The 20,306-nt window shown below is 41.0% G+C and overlaps 1 protein-coding gene and 1 long non-coding RNA gene across 9 annotated transcripts in view; one reads left to right on the forward strand and one right to left on the reverse strand.

Annotated features, from left to right (window-relative positions):
* LOC115857170 (uncharacterized) overlaps nucleotides 1-20,306 on the reverse strand; it is a 231,411-nt gene that overhangs the window by 122,532 nt on the left and 88,573 nt on the right. For all 6 annotated transcript variants that reach the window (XR_009563941.1, XR_009563937.1, XR_009563942.2 and 3 more), the window contains exon 6: nucleotides 2,055-2,181. This is a non-coding gene — a long non-coding RNA (uncharacterized lncRNA). The remainder of the gene's footprint in view (nucleotides 1-2,054; nucleotides 2,182-20,306) is intronic.
* Nucleotides 1-20,306, forward strand: part of PDE5A (phosphodiesterase 5A) — a 139,377-nt gene that overhangs the window by 97,369 nt on the left and 21,702 nt on the right. For all 3 annotated transcript variants that reach the window (XM_060298993.1, XM_030863963.3, XM_060298994.1), the window contains exons 12-14: nucleotides 6,115-6,261; nucleotides 10,933-11,058; nucleotides 12,477-12,571. In XM_060298993.1, coding sequence (XP_060154976.1) covers nucleotides 6,115-6,261; nucleotides 10,933-11,058; nucleotides 12,477-12,571 — 368 coding nt within the window. The remainder of the gene's footprint in view (nucleotides 1-6,114; nucleotides 6,262-10,932; nucleotides 11,059-12,476; nucleotides 12,572-20,306) is intronic.

Below are 20,306 nucleotides of genomic sequence, written 5' to 3' on the forward strand. Positions count from 1 at the left end.
TCATGCACCATCAAGAAAGTTGTTGGGGGATGGAGGGAATGAAAAGTGCCCACCAAACTGAGAAGGTATCTTGAGACTGAAAAACAAGGCAGGCAGCTCCACACACAATGGATCAGTTCATCGTAGTGTAACTTACAGGGCAGGATCGGATGGACAACAATTTGGAAGCATTCACAGCTGCACTCCACACCACCGAGGGGCCACTGGGACAATTTTATGGTTAATCTAGGGTATACAGGTATGTGCTTAGAAACAGGGAGTGCATTCCTAAGTCAAGATTTATGAATGGGTAGCTAGTCTCAGGGGCGCTGGGAATTCATCAGTGAAGGTCTTCATCATTGTTTGGAGCTAACAGAGCATTGAGGCCACCTGGACCTAATGATTGTTAAAAATATCTATTAACTACAAAGCCCTTGATGACGGAGAAATGATTTACCATATAGTACAGTCCTGGGGAGGGTCAGTGGAAGGACAGGAGGAACTGTATGGGCCCAAGATGGTGTCAGTTATGCTAACAACCATACAAAAGTATGCACTCATTTTTGAATTAGCCAAAAAAGAACAACAGGTGGGTGGAAAACAGGTAGGAAGAAAAAAGCACCATGTGTTCTAAAATAAATGTAAACCTTTTGTTTGTGAAGTGTAACCAATTCTCTACTTGAGGGGAGTTATCTAGAGTTGACCATTTTAAGTAACATCCTACCCAGAGCTGCTAAAAAGTAGAAAACTTTTGGTCATTGCTTTCCCATCCTGAGTTTCCAGTGTTCTTGCAAGTGAATCAATCAAAATTTAATGACACTTAAAACAAGCTGAAGCTGAGTTTTTTCAATTACAGTAGCGAAGTATTCATTGTGCAGATGAAAGAGGGAATTCAGCTATAAAAATTTTTTCAAAAGTAAATAAAGTGAATAATTGAACTGTAAGAGAAGAAGTCATAGTCTATAATTTATCCGTTGTGTCTCACTCAGCATGGTTCATTACTAATGTTTGTGTTATAGCTCTTTGCCAAATTAAAGTAAATATTATGAAGAACTGACTAGGTGCTTGATGATCACAAAAAGTTTTTCATTTATACATTCACATTTATCTATTTTATGTGGGTATTATATTAGTTGTTACAAATATAACAATAAGTAATCAATCTCTGTCCTCTTGGAACTTAAAGAATAGTGAAGGACTATATGTATAACTTAATTATATAATATTATATAATTATCAGAAAAAAAGCTATGACTGTAAAGTATAGGCATCATGAAATTATATACTATAGACATATTCTAGAGTGAATGGTTTGGGATATGTGTAGTTATCCACATCTTCTTAAATGTCTCAGTTCCATTCTTGGTGCCCCACTTACTCCTGATCAATGCTCTAATGTTCACATAAGAGATACGGCAAGTCTGTGATTTCATCCTACACCGTCATTCAGCAGCCTACAGGATAAGACTGTGTGTGGGTTTCGAGATCTGGCTCACTTTGGAAACTTTCATGTAAGCCAGAATCAGAAAGCCACTAGGCCATCTCCTTCCAGAATCAACCATCGCAGCATATGTTGGGAGTGAGAAAGCTGCTGCCAGAACTGAAGTCTCCACAGCTGCATAATACCCGCTGGAACCACATTTTAGAAAAACGGGTTCCTCATGTGGTAGGCACTGTGTTAGTTTGAAATTCAGGTATACCTCATTGAAGAAACCAAATTTCATCTGGAACCCTAGCTGAAAGGGAGTCAGGGAAATATATTTTTGAGCTTTCTTAACTCTTCAGAAAATGAAGGCTCACTAGGAAGAGGTTGAAATAGATGTTATGTTAATGGAGTCTTGCTACAGTATCTACCACAGAGACCCGGAAGTGAAAGAGACAGTATTAATTAACCTTGAAAACAAATGGCAAAAACATAGACACCTCTCCCCACCTTGCATAAAAAAGTCAAATGATGGCAATTTCCAAAAACTCAATTTTTCATTTAGAGCATTATTGCAGTAAGTATAGAGGCTACCACGCACCCATGAAAAGCATAGTATAACCGTAACAGCTAAGGAGCACCATCCATTTACCTTAAATGGTGAGAGAGTCAGAGACGGAGCTTGGGCCTGTACAGGAAGGTCGCTGGCAAGATTTAGATGCCACTCACAGGGTGGCCTTGGATTCCAAAGTGAGAAGGCAGTTATAGATCCTGGAGTCCTGTGGACACAGAGATAAATTAAACCTTAGAGACAACCCCCTCATTTTACAGGTGAGAAAATGGGCAGAGGTTGAACATCTTGTTCAGGGTGACAGAGTCAGTGGGGCATCGGGACTAGAAATAGCAAACATTCCTTTACCATGTGCTTCACCTTGCTTTCAGGTTTCTCTTTTTATGATCATTATCTAATGCCAAATGCAGATGTGGTAGCTGATCTAGGATAATGCCGGCTGGTGATCAGTTTATTATATAGATCCTCATCAGTCCGACGGTACTCAGAACAGCTGGTTTTAATTAAAGATCACTGAGCAGTTAAAGTATTTTTATAGCTCTGAATACTGCTTCCTTTAACCCAATCCAGTCCTACTCCCAAGGATATGTCCAGTTCCACCCTTAGTGAATTTCACTTCCAGAGTTTTGTTTTGTTTTGTTTAATTTTTGCAAGAATGGTGAAAAGGGATCAAGACTTTAGAAAAAAGAGTCATAAAAAAGGAACCTGAATGAAGAATTTCCTCTAAAGAGTCACGAGAGGTAACTAGTTTCTTTATGAGTTTGAGTGGCAGATATAATTAAAGAACTCAGAAGAAAAATGACTTTGTACTACCAAACGGTTTGCCAGGTTGAATCTTTAACCCAGGGAGCTTTGTATATTCTTTATGTTCTGTATTTGGTTAATTTGACACAAATTAGAACTCCCAACCCTAGAAAGGCTTAACTATATTCAGATGAAGCACTAAAATATCTAATTGCTATTGCCTGAGAATTCACAGGCACTCTGCTTTCATGTGGGGAAATAAGCAGTATTGTGCAGTATTAGGTGGTATCATAGTTCCAGAAGCTCGAATTGGATTAGTCAACCATAATACATATACACATTTATAGCTTTACAGAATCTATAAAATATGTTACTTGTTTGTCTTCAACATCATGATGCAATAAGTTATATTATCCCCCAAAGAAAAACAAAGTCAGAAGTCTCACTTTGCAAATTCTAACAAATCAAACGGTCAGTGAAGGAAGCTATAAAAATCCAGAATTGTATATACATAACCTCTCCCAGAAATACCACATATTTTTTCCCTGCTATTAGTAAGATGTAGACTATTTCGTTTTATAAAATGGTAAGTTAGAATGACAGGCAATATGTTTCACTTAAAATCCCCTTTATCCCAAGCCCTTTCAGGGCAGACAGAAAGTTGAATTCTCTTGTGATGCTCAGAGAAGCAGTTTACGAGAGCTTTAAATGATGTGTGACTTTCTCATGGCTTATTAGCAATCGATCCCAAGAATTCCGAACCTCTGTATCACTGACCACAAGTTTCTGAAGGAAAATGTCTGCACATCCCCCCAGGTCAGCTTAGAAAGGTTGAGTCGTGGTGTGACGTGGCTGAACAAGCAGAAGAGAAGCGTCTTTGCTCTCAGGAGAGAGCGGTCGGGAGTTAGAGTGTATAATGGGGCGAGGCACAAGCCATGTTGGCCGTCTTCATCCCGTTGTGTTTAGAATATCCTTTGTGGAAGGAAAGAGGGAAAACTTCCTGCTCTAAGAATAATGATGCCCTAAGGAACAAACATCTGTTCTCTTGTGCAATGTTTAAGGGAAGCAGCTGTCATCTGCTCTGAGTTAAAAGGTGGGCCTACTCCCACCTCCACACTTCCCCGGTCCCCTCAAGCTGTCTGCTCCGTCTCGATGTTGGAGGCTGGTGTAAACAGCGCTACCCTTTCTCGGTGCATTTTCAGCCCTCCTTTCTTCCCCTAGTTCAGCCCACGCATTAGCCTGTCGAATTGACTGAACAGAAGGTGTATTTCCTCGTGAATTTTGGGCTTGGGCAAAAGAGTCTTGGTTTGGAGTATGAAGAGGGTGACATTCTTTTAAAGTTTAATCAGGTCTGGTATATGTAAGTAAAACACGAGGGTCCCGATGAGCAGAGAATGTGCGCGCGCCCTCAGGCTGGTAGGGAAAGTTCTAGATTGCTCCATAAGGTTTTAGTAGTTTTGACCTTTTTACTTCACAAAAGATGGAGGGGAGGCAGAGAAGTGATATACCAGATTCTCAGAAGAAATTTAAGGGGTTTGGAGGGAATCAAGGAAAAAACATTGGAAAGAACCTGGTTTTCTTCCCTCTGCCCCACACCAAGTTAAAGCCTCTTTTCATCACGTCAATCTCAGCCACATCTGGCTAAGGCAGTTACAGTGCTGGCAGAGTGAATAGTCAAGGGGATGGAGAAGTGGGGTTCTTACAAGTTCTCATGCCGGCAGGGGCGCGGCAGGAAATCTAGGAGAGAAGCCTGACAGCTTTGCTCAGTATGAGGGAGCCGGGGGCCCTCGGCTGTGGCCAGCATTGCTTCATGGGAATTGGGGCTCAACGTGGCCGGATTTTCCAGGAGACGCCAGAAATCCTGTTTTATTGTTAAAACTCTCCCAATTTTTAAATAGTATAACAAATTCGGTGGTTTTTAAAAAATATTCAGTACCAAACCAAACGAATTGGAATGCATTTGCCAGGTCTGCTAGTTTTCTAACTCAAGTTAATGGGCTCCACTCTCCTAAGAAGTTTTGGGACCTTAAAACCAGAACTTATAACTCAAATTAAGTGAAGGGAATAAGATTTTTCCCCTTCCATTCATTTAATAAATATTCATATTAACAAATATCAAAACTGTATCCATCAGTAGACACAATGGATACAAAGATGTGTAAGGTACAGCCCCACCTGTCAGTCGCAGTGTACTTAGGAGACAGATAAACAAGAAATTACATTATAGTGAACTTCGTGTAATTAAACAGGTATTCCCAAGGTGGGATTAGCTCTGAAGGGCATTTAACTCTTATTTGGATGGGAACTGTGTCTTAAGTCCTTTAGTTAAAGAAAGTAGGAGAAGCAGGAGGTAAAAGGAACATTGATTTTAAAAAAAAAAGAGCAAGGTGTATTTGAAGAAATTGCAAGTGTTTTACTACAATTAAATGACTAACAAATCAAAACTGAGGATGTTAATTAAAACACAGATCACCCTCCAAAACACCAGTTTCTTAACCCATCCCAGACCTACTGAATCAGAATCACTAATTCTTTTTTTTTTTTTTTTTTTTGCGGTATGCGGGGCTCTTACTGTCGTGGCCTCTCCCGTTGCGGAGCACAGGCTCCGGGCGTGCAGGCACAGCGGCCATGGCTCACGGGCGCAGCCGCTCCGCGGCATGTGGGATCCTCCCGGACCGGGGCACGAACCCACGTCCCCTGCATCGGCAGGCGGACTTTCAACCACTGCGCCACCAGGGAAGCCCACTAATTCTATTTTTAATAGGCACCCTAGGTGATTCTTGTGGTCAGGCTTGAGTAAAGTAGGTTCTGTTGGTCTCTAGATTAGAGATTGTGTCAAATCTGAGAGCAGCATAATCTGTCTGCACTGGAAGCCAGGCTCCAGTCCTTACCTGGCTGTGCTACCATGGGTAAGGAAGTGTTCATCCATGCTCACGTTTCTGTACTTGAAAAATGGAGCTAGAGTATCGATTTCATAAGGTTGTCTTGAGAGTTAAATGTAAAAAGCTTAGAACATTATCATTATCCTGCTCACCACTTATCCTCTGGGACGGGGCCAATAATTACTCAATAAGTATCTGTTGAACGAATAACACTGAGGAGGTATAAAGGGGCAGGATCACTGGAGTCCTTAGTTCTGCCTACTGTTCTAGGTACAGTTACCCTCTCTCCTCCACCTGGCCTACCTGGAACCATATTAGTTACCCACATGTGGCTCAGTTAAAAAAAAAAAAAAGAAATGGAGTAACTTCTACATTAAAAGATTTCTAGTATATGACATTAAAAGGAAAAAAAATAAACACAGTGTGCTATTTCCCCATAGCAAAGCAAGAAAACTTTGTGAATCACTGCTGCTTTAACAGCTTTATCTCACTTTCTTCTTCTCCCCTTACCTAAGGCTGCCATGGTACCATCTGCCCAGACACTTAAAATCACCGACTTCAGCTTCAGTGACTTTGAGCTGTCTGACCTGGAAACGGCACTGTGCACAATCCGGATGTTCACTGACCTCAACCTTGTGCAGAACTTCCAGATGAAACATGAGGTAGGAATGCAGTGATGTCCTCTGGAAAGCGTGTGTGTGTGTGTGTGTGTGTGTGTGTAAGGGAGAGAATTAGTTTTGGACACTAGTACGGAATAAGGATTTTTAAGTTTCAGAGATTCATATACTGTCACCTAATGCATATCCAGGGTGTTTAAAGAAAAGTTATCAACCATTAAAAAGACATGTATTGGGTTCCCACATGTATCAAGCACCAGGTTGAAGAATAGGGGAGAATATTCCCAACAGTGAGAGCAGCATGTGCAAAGGCAGGATGACAGAGAGCGGGGTTGGAGGCATGGAGCACTGGTGAGGGGCTGACAAAAGCAACCAAGAAGCAGATTCTGTAGAACCTTGTACACTATTCAGAGGAATTTGGATTTTATCCTGAAAACAATGGTGAGTCACTGAGGAATTTTAAGTAGGGAAGTAACGTGATCTGATTGTGGAGGTTACGATAACACAGTAGAAAGAAGGACCAAAACAGAGTGAACTCCTTTGGAAATGAGGGAGTGAAGAGGTTGATGGGAAGCCAAGCTCTTGGTTCAAACAGGGTCACCCATATGGAGTGAAGATGAAAACTGATTTTAACCCCCGTCGATTACCTTATTCGCCTCTCAGAAAATAGCAAGACTGAAATCAATACCTTCTAATACCAGTTGGGAGATATCAGGGAATTCTATTCTGTTTCATAATGGCTACGTGTATCTCATCAAAGAATAAGGGAGAATAGAAAGGCCGATATGAAAAAAAAAATCAGTAATTTGCCTTTAAAACTACTTTTTTTCCGGTCAGTTGAATGTCTAGTCTCCTCGTACAGATTTCCTATCTGGAAATGTAAATACCTTGAACGCCTCCACTATCCAGCAATCCATTCATTCATAAAATGAATATTTATTAACAGTAAGCAGTGTATCCTGTACTGTGCTAGGTACACATTTCAGTGATGATTCGTCCCTGCTCTCAAAGCCTCACTGAGGCATGAAAACTGAGGGCTAATATAGCTAAGGTTAATACAGTGTCATTTCTGGTATTACTGGGGGCCCGGATCTAGTTCTTTCTTTAATTTAACCGGTTTATATTACTCTTGGGTGAAAACAAAGACCAACTGTCTATAGACTCTTCTCTAGTAATACTTCACTCCTATAAGAGCGTGTTGATTAAGAGATCATATCATTTAATTATTTTAAGAAGCTCTCAAGAAAGGTTCTTTGGTTATTATTGTCCCTGTTTTACAAATGAAGAAATTGACATAGCATGGTGGAGTAGAAAGTTCATGGATTTTGAGTCATAGCTCGACTAGTGATTACCTCTAACTTCTTCGGGCAGTTAATCTCTCACATTCTCAGTTTTGTAATCTGTTCACTGGGAATAGTGGTACGACCTCCCCAACGGGAGTCCTGTGAGAATTACACATGCATCTGTGAGACTGTCTATTTGCATGCATGTGTATGTGTGCACACTTGTATATTTCGATTAACACACAGGTGTAGAGTACATGTCAGTTATCCCTTCCTTAGACCAAATTTGACCATGGTTATATTTCCCTATCAGATTTCTCTGTGGTAGGTTACAGGGCTCATTTTAAAAAGCCTTTTCTATTAATGGAATGAAGATCTCATTTAGAGCCAGAAGTTCTAAATGCAAATCTCAGTTCTGCTTCTTGCTAGTCACGGGACTTCTAAACCTAGATAGCGACTCAAATCCCTTTCCATTCCTGAGATCGCCCATACTTTACACCAGTGCTGATTCTGTTGAAAGGGCCTGGACAGAACAGGAATATGATCCTTGTACCTATTTATGAAATTCTTATATAAGTTGATTTATTTCTTATTTCTTAAAAACATAAGCTTTTAGATAGCATTTGAGTGTTGGGTATGAAGATAGTCACTGAGAATTTCTTTTACAGTCTTTATTTTTACCTTTCCTTGAATGTTTATCCATTAGGCAGATATTTCTCCTCGATGTCTCATTCATCTACTCTCCTTTTCTGTTTGAATAACTACTATTCTAATTCCGGCCAACATCAACACGAACATTGCTATTATTCTGGTTGGCCTTCCTGCCTTAGTGACTCTTCTGTTTTGTTTATTTGAGATATTATTGTCACTGTACATTTCAGATATAATTTTAGGATGATAAAACTAAAATGTTACTGCTAGAGAGGATGTTAAGCACCATGAAGTGCCCCGACAAAGAATATTTCCTGCTGAAAGTTATGTCAGATCTTCCTGTCTCTGCTTGGCTTCCAAATCTTGAGTTACTCTCCTATAATTCTTGCTGATCTCTGAAGCAGATTCTTCAACTCTACTCCAACAAATCTGCGTGTGCTGTACTTGTTTTCCTTGACCTTCTGTCTTTTATGTGTCATTCCTCCCCTGAATGGACAGGATGGCTCCACTTCCAAGTCTGCTCCAAGTATGTTGTGCCATAACATAACTTTTCCTCAGAGCCTGACTTAAAAATCTCTATTTCTGGGAGAACCCTAGGATTGACTTCATGCCACTTGGAATGCTATTGACAGTTTATAAATTTGTGCTCTCATTTTTATGTGAATTTATTTCCTTTATATGTGTGCTTTTGTTACTTTCACTCACTACTGATTGAAATTCTTGAAGGCAGGAGCTAAGCTGTGTTTTTTCTTTCTTCGCTTTCTCCCATAGCATCTTAAGGATGCCGTGCGGGACTTAGGGAGCCTAATGTTGGAGACTGATTCAGTGTATTGAGCATGCTCCCTAGGGTCTTCCAAACTGCACATAATTACTCAGCAGTCCTGTACAAAAGAGTGTACTACAGATATGAACACGCCAGGCATATCCACCAAGCATTAAGCAGATCTGACCATAATTTTCCTAAACGCTGTTAAGAACATTTGAGAACAGAATCCAAAACTGTACTTGAATCTAGTTACTAATTAGATACAGTTGGGTATCCATTGGGTTACCTAGTTCAGTAGGCCCATTTCCATAGAAGCAGTATAGGGAGTTCCCTGGCGGTCCAGTGGTTAGGACTCAGCGCTTTCACTGCCATGGCCCGGGTTTAATCCCTGTTCGGGGAACTAAGATCCCACAAGCCACGCAGTGTGGCCAGATAATAAAAAGAAGCAGAATAGAGTAGTCCATCAGGAATTAGGTTTCATAAAGTCATTTTGGTCATTATTTCACATTATATGCATAAGTGCCTATTTAATTACGTCTACAGATTTATGATTAGTAAAGAGATATGTCCATAGGTTAAATTTCTGGGTTTTCCTGCTTATTTTCCTTGACTCTTTAATTAATCGCCAGTAATTTTCCATCACACTTCACTTTCTAAGCATATCAAAGAAAATTAATTGCTCTTACTTAAAATTCTCCTAATAAGATAAATCTATCATCTTCGGGGTCGACTTTGTTGAGAAATGGTCATGCTGCAGTGTACTTCAGGTTAGCACGTCAACCTTAGGCATACGGAAATCCTCTGGGAAATATGGTTACTCGGGGGTGAAAGAGCTAGGGGACATTTGGGTTCTTTTTATCAGAATTCCCTGTGAACTGCGTCATAGAACAGGAACAAAGAGACCTGAAAAGAAAAGGGAGGATATGAAAGCATTGATTTTTCTGCCAAATCCTCTATAAACAATTTCTACCAACAAAGAAGAAACCTTGTTTTTGGCCTACTTTTGCAGCCAATCAAACTGTGTTGAATATTGTTAAAGCAACATTCGTTTCCCTGGTCCTTTTTCTATTCCCCAGGGCAATGCCCTTTGTGTTAGAAATACCTCCAGTGATACACGTAGGGAGAAGCACATATTTATTTTTAGAGATCCCCAAAAGTATAGTAAATCATTCAGTATTGAAGAGAGGCAGACTCTGATGCTAACACAAACACAAAATTATCAAGCTTACAGCCCATGAGTCCCTGGGGATTTTACTGAATACACCACTAAGGAGTTGAATTAAACCCAGCTTGTGAGATTTTTCTGAAATCTATCCTTTTTTTCCCCATCTTTTAAAATATGTGTATAACACACACACACACACACACACGCGCGCGCGCGCCAGGGCTTTATGTTGCATATATTATTTTTTGTTAATTACTTCTTGGTAACCAAGCAGTAACTCTGCCTGAATATTTAAGCATAGTTTAAAAGGGACAAAGATTGGGACTTGGAGCTCCAGTTTGTCCTTGGACATGTGCTGTGTGCCTTGCCCCCAAGCCATCCCCAGAGCCTCACACAATTACTTTTGCAGACATAGAGAATGGGAGCATGAGAAGAACTGGAGACTGGCTGCTTGCATGGCTCCCTGAGAGTGAATTCGTGCACGTGTGACTGCCTACTTGGACTCTCCTAATTGATGACACATGGACATAATATCTTTTAAAAAGCTAGTCTGTGCCCTACCCATGACAAAAGTACCTTTCTTCGAGCTGCCTTGCATTTCACATCTAATTTAGTTAGCACGGTGGTTTGCATGGTAGGCTCTGAAGTCAGACTGCTGAGGTTACAAGCACTGTGACCTCGGGCAAGTCTCTGAATGTCACTTTCCTCATCTGTACAATAATCAAAACGGTAGTGCCTCCCTCAGAGTCCCGGGAGTTAGATGTAAATGCTTTGTACGTTGCGTGAAGATTAATAAACGTGTGATAAATGTCAGCAGTTATTTTTACTACTTAACGCTTTATTTCCTAAAGGTTCTTTGCAGGTGGATTTTAAGTGTTAAGAAGAACTATCGGAAGAATGTTGCCTATCATAATTGGAGACATGCCTTTAATACAGCTCAGTGCATGTTTGCCGCACTAAAAGCAGGCAAAATTCAGGTACTTCTTAGAGCCATTTATATATTTAAGACATTTTGTTGCTTTGCTGCAAGAATACAGCATATTCTTTCAAGTGTTTTTTTAATGTGCACTAATGACGATTGAGAATAATATTTAATGCCACTTACAAAATAAATTACATTTTGTTAATTAAGGAAGACTGGTATGGCAAAATAATTTCTAATTTTCTTTCATATATAATATATATGGCCTATTTTTAAAAATCTTTAAAATAGCTTCATGTTAAACTTAATAGCCTTTGGGCAAATAAATGCTTCCTTCAGAAGAAAACTCTACAATATAAGAAAAGTATCAAATTTCTCATGTTCACATTCAACCTGCTCCATAGTAGAATTCCTCAAAAACCACTCAGGTCCTGAACTTGGCTCCATAGATGAGTCCAGGGTTCTCTGTCACATTTTCTCTGGAGCACTCTGTTAATTTTATAAGTACTATTTCATGGAAACGGTTTTGGTTTCATATACATTGACCAGAGACTGTTTACAGGAAGATCAATGCAGAAAACGTTCAAGTAATTCATTCTTTTCTGGGCCAAATTTTTCATATCTCTGTCCTTAGATTCTAACTTCAGTGGGAATCGACAAGTTATTCTATGTCAGTGATTCCAGGCATACATCATAAAACTGTTTTTAATTCAGAGCTTCCATGCTCTTTTTTATTTAATAAATTCTAAAAATGTTATTCTCTGTCTCTACTTTCATAGAGTGCACATTTTAGCTGGCTAGAGCTAAAAAAAGTGATTGTTGTCCAAGAAGCCATATCAGATACCATAGTAGTACTTTCCTGCCATAGCAAACATTTATAAGAAATAGGGTGGAGCTTCCCTGGTGGCGCAGTGGTTGAGAATCTGCCTGCCAATGCAGGGGACACAGGTTCGAGCCCTGGTCTGGGAAGATCCCACATGCCGCAGAGCAACTAGGCCCGTGAGCCACTACTACTGAGCCTGCGCTCCGCAACGAGAGGCCGTGATAGTGAGAGGCCCGCGCACCGCGATGAAGAGAGTGGACCCCGCATGCCACAACTAGAGAAAGCCCTCGCACAGAAAACGAAGACCCAACACAGCAAAAATAAGTTAATTAATTAATAAACTCCTACCCCCAACATCTTCTTTAAAAAGAAATATGTATATATATATATATATATATAGACTATAGGTGGACAGGTTATTGATTATTTGAGGCATTTGAACTTTTTCGGTTGATAATGATAATCCCATTCTGAAAACAAAGTACGACTGATTGCCTGCAGAATAGGATTCTAGCGTGAGTCCTATGTGACTAGAAAGCACATATGTAAAGCACTAAGGAGAAAACCACGTGATTCGTGGAAAGAGGTGGTATAATGCGCTTTACCAAATTGTTCTTTCTCTTTCTTTCTTCTGCTCTTCGGTCGTGCAGAACAGGCTGACTGACCTGGAGATACTCGCACTGCTGATTGCTGCCTTAAGCCACGATTTGGATCACCGCGGTGTGAATAACTCTTACATACAGCGGTAAGGCATTCACCCCAGCAACAGAAGAGATTGTTTCTTTTAAATTGTAGTTTTAAAAGTAAAAGCCACCGCATAATTTGATGGTACAAAATTTCAGTTGGTCAAGGTCCCATAACATACTCTGGTTTTATTTAAGGGAAATGGAAAAAATAATGCAAGTCCAATATTGTGTTGGTAACATCTCTGGCCTGAAGTACAAAAACTATTTATGTTGAGAATCTTATTTCATTAGATAATTACCAAGCGTTTTGCTTTTGTTTATATACACCCAGCTTAGGAGCTTCATTGGAAAACTGTTAAGAGTAGATCAGAAAAGGTAGAATTTCACTCTGGAATAAAAGATAATATTTGAAAAGTGCTTAGCTCTATCCTAAGTACTTAGTAAATGCTGCCTAGAACGAGGCTTTTGGTCTTAGCGAAGGCAGTGGAACACAGTGGTGGAGACTTTGGGCTCTGGGGTCAGACTTGGACTCAAATCCTACCTCTGCCACAGAGTTCCTCTGTGACCATGGGCAGGACACTCCTCTCTCTACACCTCCATTTCCTGGCTTGTGAAATCGAGATAACAGCATTCCTACCTCATAGGGTTCATATAAGTTTTAAGACATAACACACATCACTACCAGGTAGAATGCCTGGTACATATCTAAGTGTTAAATAAATCTTAGGAGCAGAAGCCTGCCTTTTGGCTGATGTTGCAAGTAAGATACTAACTCTTCAGACAAGCTTTTCAGGCTCCCTTCTGAACCACGCTTAAGTAACATTTGCAATGACAAATGAGATAATAAAGGTGATATCACTTTTCATCAGATTTTTGAGCCACTGTGACATTTTTATTTTCTTGAAGCAAGTTAGTTGAAAGGCATACGTTTTAATGGTGAAATCTCTTACTACAGAGCATTTTTAAGGTATGCAAGTGATTCAACTAAAGCATAGATCTCTCTAGGAAATTCCACATGTCTGATATCTTGAGGGAATTTCAGAAAGCTCTCTAATCACATTCCCTTTATCTAAATACAGTAAACGGAAAACTTCATGTAAAAAGAATTGTAGCGATGTAGCAACCGTGTCCTCTGCTGACCTTTGATGGGAAAAGATAGCAAGCTCTTGCCTGACTATCAGAGGCTTGCTATCTCCTCTTTAAAGTCTAATGTTTTGGAGAACTGACTGGGTGACATGTCCTTTGTACCCTGTGCTTTGTCATGTGATTGTGGTCCTGAGCCTCCCATCAACACAGGAGTAATTATGGAAGGAAACAACGACGTGAAAAGATTCACAGCGCAGAGTCAAGCACAGCCTAAGGATGAGAGCCAGCGGTGCTGCCTTCTCTTCCTGCCTCAGCACTGAACACCATATCATTGGGATATGGATTATTAGTGTATGGATTGCCGTACTGCCCTGCTTTGGAGTGAAAAAAGCCACTAAGCTATTTTTTCCTTTGTTTATTTAAAAATAATTACCCGGAAAAACATCTGGAGAAACGTCATCCTCTCTTTGAAAAAAAAAAAAAGTCCTGGGAAAAAGTCAGACCACACAATCTTGCTTTCACATACACCGCAGAGCAGACTTACACTAAGTAATAATAACTTTTAAAAAAATTAAAGGAGTTTCAGAGATATTTATTTCTTCCTACATCCTTGTGGTTTGAGTAAAGGAAACCAAGAATTTCCCAGGGATGTTTCTTTTTTTCCTTTCCCTAGTGGTAAACGAGTGATACCTCCAGTAGGATTTTCTTAACCAGGGGACTCTTTGGAGACTAAGAGTATCAGAAACATTTCCATATAAAGAACTAACTTCTAAAAAGGTGTACTGTGTCCAGACCTCATCAGATATTCAAACACTCTATAGAGAAAACCAAAGCAGTAAGACACAAAAGTAAAAGTAATATATCAAAAAGACAAAAAAGCCCTCATATGGTAGCAAAGTTAGAAACTGAACTCTGTCATTTGTGCTTGTTGAACATCTTTTCAGAAAATTACATTGAAGTGAGATTTTCCTTGTTTAGAAAACTGTGTTTTGATTCCGTATCTGATTCTTTGATTCCTTCTTGGCCTAGGAAGATTGCCATTGTGAAGAGCGCTTCAAGTACGCCAGTGAAATCTTTGAGAGAAGAGTTCACTGCTTGTGCTTTCTTCTCCCACATGGGTGGATGGAGGCAAGAGTGATTCCAGATAGTTGTTGAATTATTCTTTTAAAAACAGGCAGTCATAGGAACAAAATGGCTGAAGCGCAGACATCTGCTTATGTAGAGAAATTTCCCCACGTTAGGCCTGCCGTCAATATAAGAGGACTCTTGTAGATGCATTTATTTGGTTAGATTCAGGATTGGTGTTTTATAAATATAGTGAAATTATCCTACATTTTAGGCAAAGAGATATTGTGCAGTTACTGGGGCCTGGTACTTTGCTAGGCAGAAAGAGAGCTATAAAAGTATAAAATTCGGCTTCTGTTATCAAGGAATTTGCAGTTTCATGAAACAATGGTGATTAATGCCAGAAAGTATCTAGTAAGTCCTGTGTTGTTTGATAACGTGGGCTATAAGTGGTCAGTAGAGGAGACTGACGATGATCAGTGTAGCCCATCCTTACTGTTAATGGAGGAGGTGAGACTGCAGCCGGATCTCTGAAGTGTGTAGGATTTGGAGAGGGGAGAGCATGAAGGTACTCCAGGAACACCGTGAAGTGGGCATATTCATGGAACAGACATGATGGCTAGTCTGACTGGTCAGAAGGCTCACTGACTAGGGATGGAAAGTAAGAGGATGAACAAGTGGAAGTTAGAAGACCCTTCCGAGGGAGAGCTGGAAAACCAAGCCGTGCATTTTATATTCGGCGTAGTGAAAAGACAAGGAGCCATTGCTGCAGTGGGTAATGAAGACATTGTTTAGGAAGAAAAGTCTGTAAGTAAGGTACAAGGTAAATGGATAATAATTAGAACCACAGAGTTCCAGCCAGAAAGCTGTTAGGTAGGGGAAGCCAGGTGTATGTGAACATCACATATTAGCTAGAGAAAGGAAGAGACTGAAGGAGAAAATTGTGTAAATATTGAACAGCTAGTTATATGCAGGAACGAAGGGATAAAATCATGACTCTGGGTCCAAGAAATTAACAATGATGGTGCCACTGACAACAATGAAGAACTGAGCAGTGTGTATGCATGTGTGTGTCCTTTGGGAGGGAGGATGGAGGGGAAAGGAGTTTTGGCAATGAGGAGAAAGTAATACATAGTATGGAGGTTAGAAGAGGTAAAATGACCAAATGAATGTTTTTTTCAAGATTAGAGATTCAGCAAAATCAATAAAAAATTTCCTGGTACCGACAATCAGATCATGTATAGTTGTCCTGGAAGAACTTGCCCTGTACCATGGTCCTCTCTGCTCTGTGACAGAGGAACAGGAGTGAGCTAAGGTCGTGAATAGGCACGGTGGTAACAGGGTCAGCAGGCTCCTAGAGGCTTAAAAGAGCAGTAAAGACAGCACAGGAATCACAATTTGTGAAGTTCACACTGAGGAGAGTCTTTTTTAGCCAGTGAGATCATCCTTGGTAAGGTCGGAGGGCTTGAGAGACTAGAGATCTGAATATGAATAAAGTGCAAGTTCAGTTAGTCGCTAATAATAATAGTAATAATAATAATAGAAGCTAACACTTAATATAGGTCTTATCCCATGGCATTTGGAACTCCTTCTAGCACTTATGTACATGAGCTCATTTGGTCCTTAGACGACCACGCAGGAGCTGTGATGGTTATGGTGCAAATTTGAATCCTGACTCCTCTCACCTTGTGACCTTGGGCAAGTCATTTAAACTCCCTCTCTATGTTTCCTTCTCTGTATAGTAGAATAATGACAGTGCCTGTCTCACAGGGTTTCTTGTAAGGATTAAGGAGTATAATTAGATGTAAAGTGCTTGGAACAGTACCTGGCACAGACTACATGCTCAACACGTTTTGGCTATTTTCACAGGGGGATACTGTTAAGGATAGATGGGAGTTGAAGATCTTGCTTTTTTTTCCCCAGGGAGGGACAGGGAGTAGCAAAGAGACTATGCCTGGTAGCAGCTAGGAGCTGTGGAACAAAGAAGGGACTGTCTATTGTTGATGTGAAAAAAGGGCAATCAGCAGAGTCAAGAAGGTCCAAGAACTGGGGTCACAAGGTCAAATGAATCATCAACTTGAATATCTGTGATCACAGAGAATAGGAACATAAAATAACCCCTGACTCATAGAAGGCAATAGTGATGATTTGCATAGAAATTGTGAAGTTAAGAATTAAATGGGTTGGGACTTCCCTGGTGGCGCAGTGGTTGGGAATCCGCCTGCCAATGCAGGGGACATGGGTTCGATCCCTGGTCCAGGAAGATGCCACATGCCGCGGAGCAACTAAGCCACAACTACTGAGCCCGCATGCTGCAACTGCTGACGTCCGTGCACCTAAAGCCCGTGCTCTGCAACGAGAAGCCACTGCAATGAGAAGCAACAAAGAGTAGCCCCCCGCTCACTGCAACTAGAGAAAAGCCCGTGTGCAGCAACAAAGACCCAATGCAGCCAAAAAATAAAAAAAAAAAATTTTTTTAATGCCAAATTTAAAAATAAATAAATACATTACCAAAAAAAAAGAATTAAATGGGTTGACATGGGTCACAAAGAATAGCTAAGAGATTTGAGCCCAGAGCAATATATATGGATGAGAAGCCAGATTAAGGACCGTTGTCAGAATCAGTGAAAAGGAGTACTGTGCTGGGGTGGCTGTGTTTTTCTCACAGAACTTTCATTTTCTATTGATTTCTAAGGTTCTGTACTCCTGAGACATTGGTTTGATTTCTGCATTGGCATCCTTACGCCACTCTCAGAGATGGACCAACAACTGCAGGACAAGAGGAGATGCAGGGAGGGCGTGCTAGCCCATGACTGCTCACTGACGTGTGGGAATAACCCAGCAGCAGGAGTGGTTTAATGGGTCCTTGTGACACACCCTCAAATAAAGAGGCAACGAAGCCTTGTGTTTGAAAGAGTAAAAAGTAGCAGGATATAGAATGCATTGGTTTCCATGAATATCTTTGTAAATGGAAAATTTGGGGAATATGTCACCCTTTCATTGATTCATAAATCCATATTTTTAGAAGTAAAGGCAAACACATAATTTGCATTCATCTATCTCACAAGCCAAGAATTTTCTCTAATGTGAAACCGTCCTTTCTGCACTGTCTAAAAATGTAATGTGCGTTAGAAGTTTTAAACATGTCTGTGTTATATCCACCTAATCGCATTTCTAGTCCAGCTTCTAACTGGGTTGGTGAGTGGATACTGTGTGCAGAGTGCTGTGGGTCACAAGCCAGTGTGATGCAGTGAAAAGGATGCATGTGAATCCCGGCTCTGCCTTTTCTGTTGACCTTGAACAAGTTAGATAATCTCTCTGTACCTTTGGTCATCTAAAAAACAAATGCTAAAATGCCAGTTTTAGAGGTCTCAGCCTGGGTCACCCAGGAGGCACAGCCTGAGACAAAAGCTGGCGTGCATATAGCTTATTAGCGCGTGCGATCCCAGGGAGCAGGAATGCAGGCCTGGGAGTGGGAAACAGAGAAGGGAAAGCCAGGAGAAGGACGAGGTATCCAGCTGTCCACCCATGCAGGCAGCTGGTGCTCAGTCCCACCAGGCGCTTTTGAGAAGTCTTACGACATGAGACCCAGAACTGTTCGCAAAAGGACAGAGACTGTCCTTTTGACTGTCCTTTGACCCAGAACTGTTCGCAAAAGGACAGAGACTGCAGGGGGAGGGGCAGCTCCGCAGGCTGCCATACCCCACTGGTCACAGGGGACCTCCAGAGGCCTTAACTCCACACGCTCCAGGCTGAGTGAGTGTGAGTGCAGAGAGCCCTCCTGTGGGCAGAAGTGAGAGGTATTCTCGGCGGGCCAGGGCAGGCGCCTTCTGACGGGCTCCTCGTGCAGTTAGTTAGAGCAGGCGTGAAGCTGGACACTACATCAATGGCTGCAGTATGAGGTGGGACCGAAGATTCTGATGTGGTGAGCTGAAGTGTCCTACAGAGGACTATTGTAAAAATTAAATGTAAACTACTTAGCACAGTGCTGTACATGGCATAGGCTCTCAGTAAATAGTAATTGGTAGAGTCGTTTTCCCTAATGATAACAAACTCAAGAGGAATACAGGCTAACAGGGTAACAGCAGAATAAAACTGATACTAAGCTAATACTGGATGTGCTTGGATTCCTCGTATAAACGACAATAACAGATACTCTAGAAGCTTTTCCTTTTCTAAGTGAAGGGAATGAGGAAGGCGGTAGCTGTACTGAAGTTGACTTGAGCTTATCCGGTCTGAGTGATGAGAAAATGCTATTGCCAAAATAGAGACTATAGAATACAGGCAGGATTTGGAGGGAGATCATCGATTCTGTTTATGCTAGGCCCTCTCTTATCCCGGGCCATCTCCCTGGAGCACCTCATCCACTCCTGTGGCTTGGATTTCCAAGCATGTTGATGTGATCCACATCTCTCTCTCCAGCCCAGACCCGAGTTCAGACTGTTATACCCATTTGGTTGTACCTCAGGCACCTTAAAATTAATAGATCCAGCACTCAACTACTCCATCTTCCCCTCCTTCATCCCCCATCTCTAATCATCTTCTCCCTTTTTTCCTATGTCAGAAATGACAAAGCAGAAGCTTAGCCTCCATACTTTCCCCCTTCATCTCCCGCATCCCCACTAGCTCCCAACATCAGGATTCATTGCCAACTCCTAACTAATCTACCTCCTAAGCAGCTCTTTTTATTTGGGATTCCACCACTGTAACCCAGGCTGTCTCTTACCTGGGTTACTAGAATGGTTTCCCACTAGTCTCCTAACTAAATCCCGGTAGTCTCCATGCATCTCCAGTCTTGGTTCCAGCAGATTTATCTTTTCTTACAAATCTGCTCATTTTAGTCCCTCCATTGCCTTCCCACTGTCCAGTGATAAGCACAGTATCTGACCCACGGTACAACTCACTAAATACGGAAGGAACAAAGAAGACAAGGCAGGAGTTCACTTGGGAAAGGTTACAACAACAAAACATGGCAGTTTGGAAGTCAGCAATATCCGTGGTGGGTTAAACACTAGTAGATGAGATCACCCATTCTCTTACCTTTATTTTCGTTTTACTGTTTTTGTTTTTCCCTTAAGCTTCTCTCACTCCAACTCATTTTTTCCTGTGTTACATTTCTTGTCTTGGGTAGGTTCTCTATCTTCAGCAAATAAAGTGCAAAGTAAAAGAATGATTCATGTACTAGTACAGAGGAATAACAAATCAATTGTGTTATCTAACACTTGTATCGTGCTTTACAATTCATAAACCCCTGTCGTATTAATTCAAGAAACAGAGACTTTCAGGAGCTATAACTTTCTGTCTTCCTTTTAAAGAACAAAGACTGCAAATGGTGCTTTATGTTCACATGTGAAGGGTCATGAGAAATAGGTGGAGGACTCTGCTTGTCATGCTTTAGAACTTGATTTGTGACTCTGTTACATATAATGAATTGACTATAATATTCCTCCCCTCACTTCACTCAGCCAAATGGTCTTTACCATTTTCCCCAAGTTCATTTTAGAGCACCGCCAGGATGTCCTGCATTGAAATAACCTGGATCCCACGCTGGGAACTTTTTCTGACTCAGCTGTCTCCTTCCTTCCTCCAGAAGGGGATGTGCACCCACTGTCCCCCATTTCCTTGCCTCTCATCACTCACACC

This window comes from Globicephala melas, chromosome 5 (assembly GCF_963455315.2).
Source record: "Globicephala melas chromosome 5, mGloMel1.2, whole genome shotgun sequence".
Taxonomy (NCBI): Eukaryota; Metazoa; Chordata; class Mammalia; order Artiodactyla; family Delphinidae; genus Globicephala; species Globicephala melas.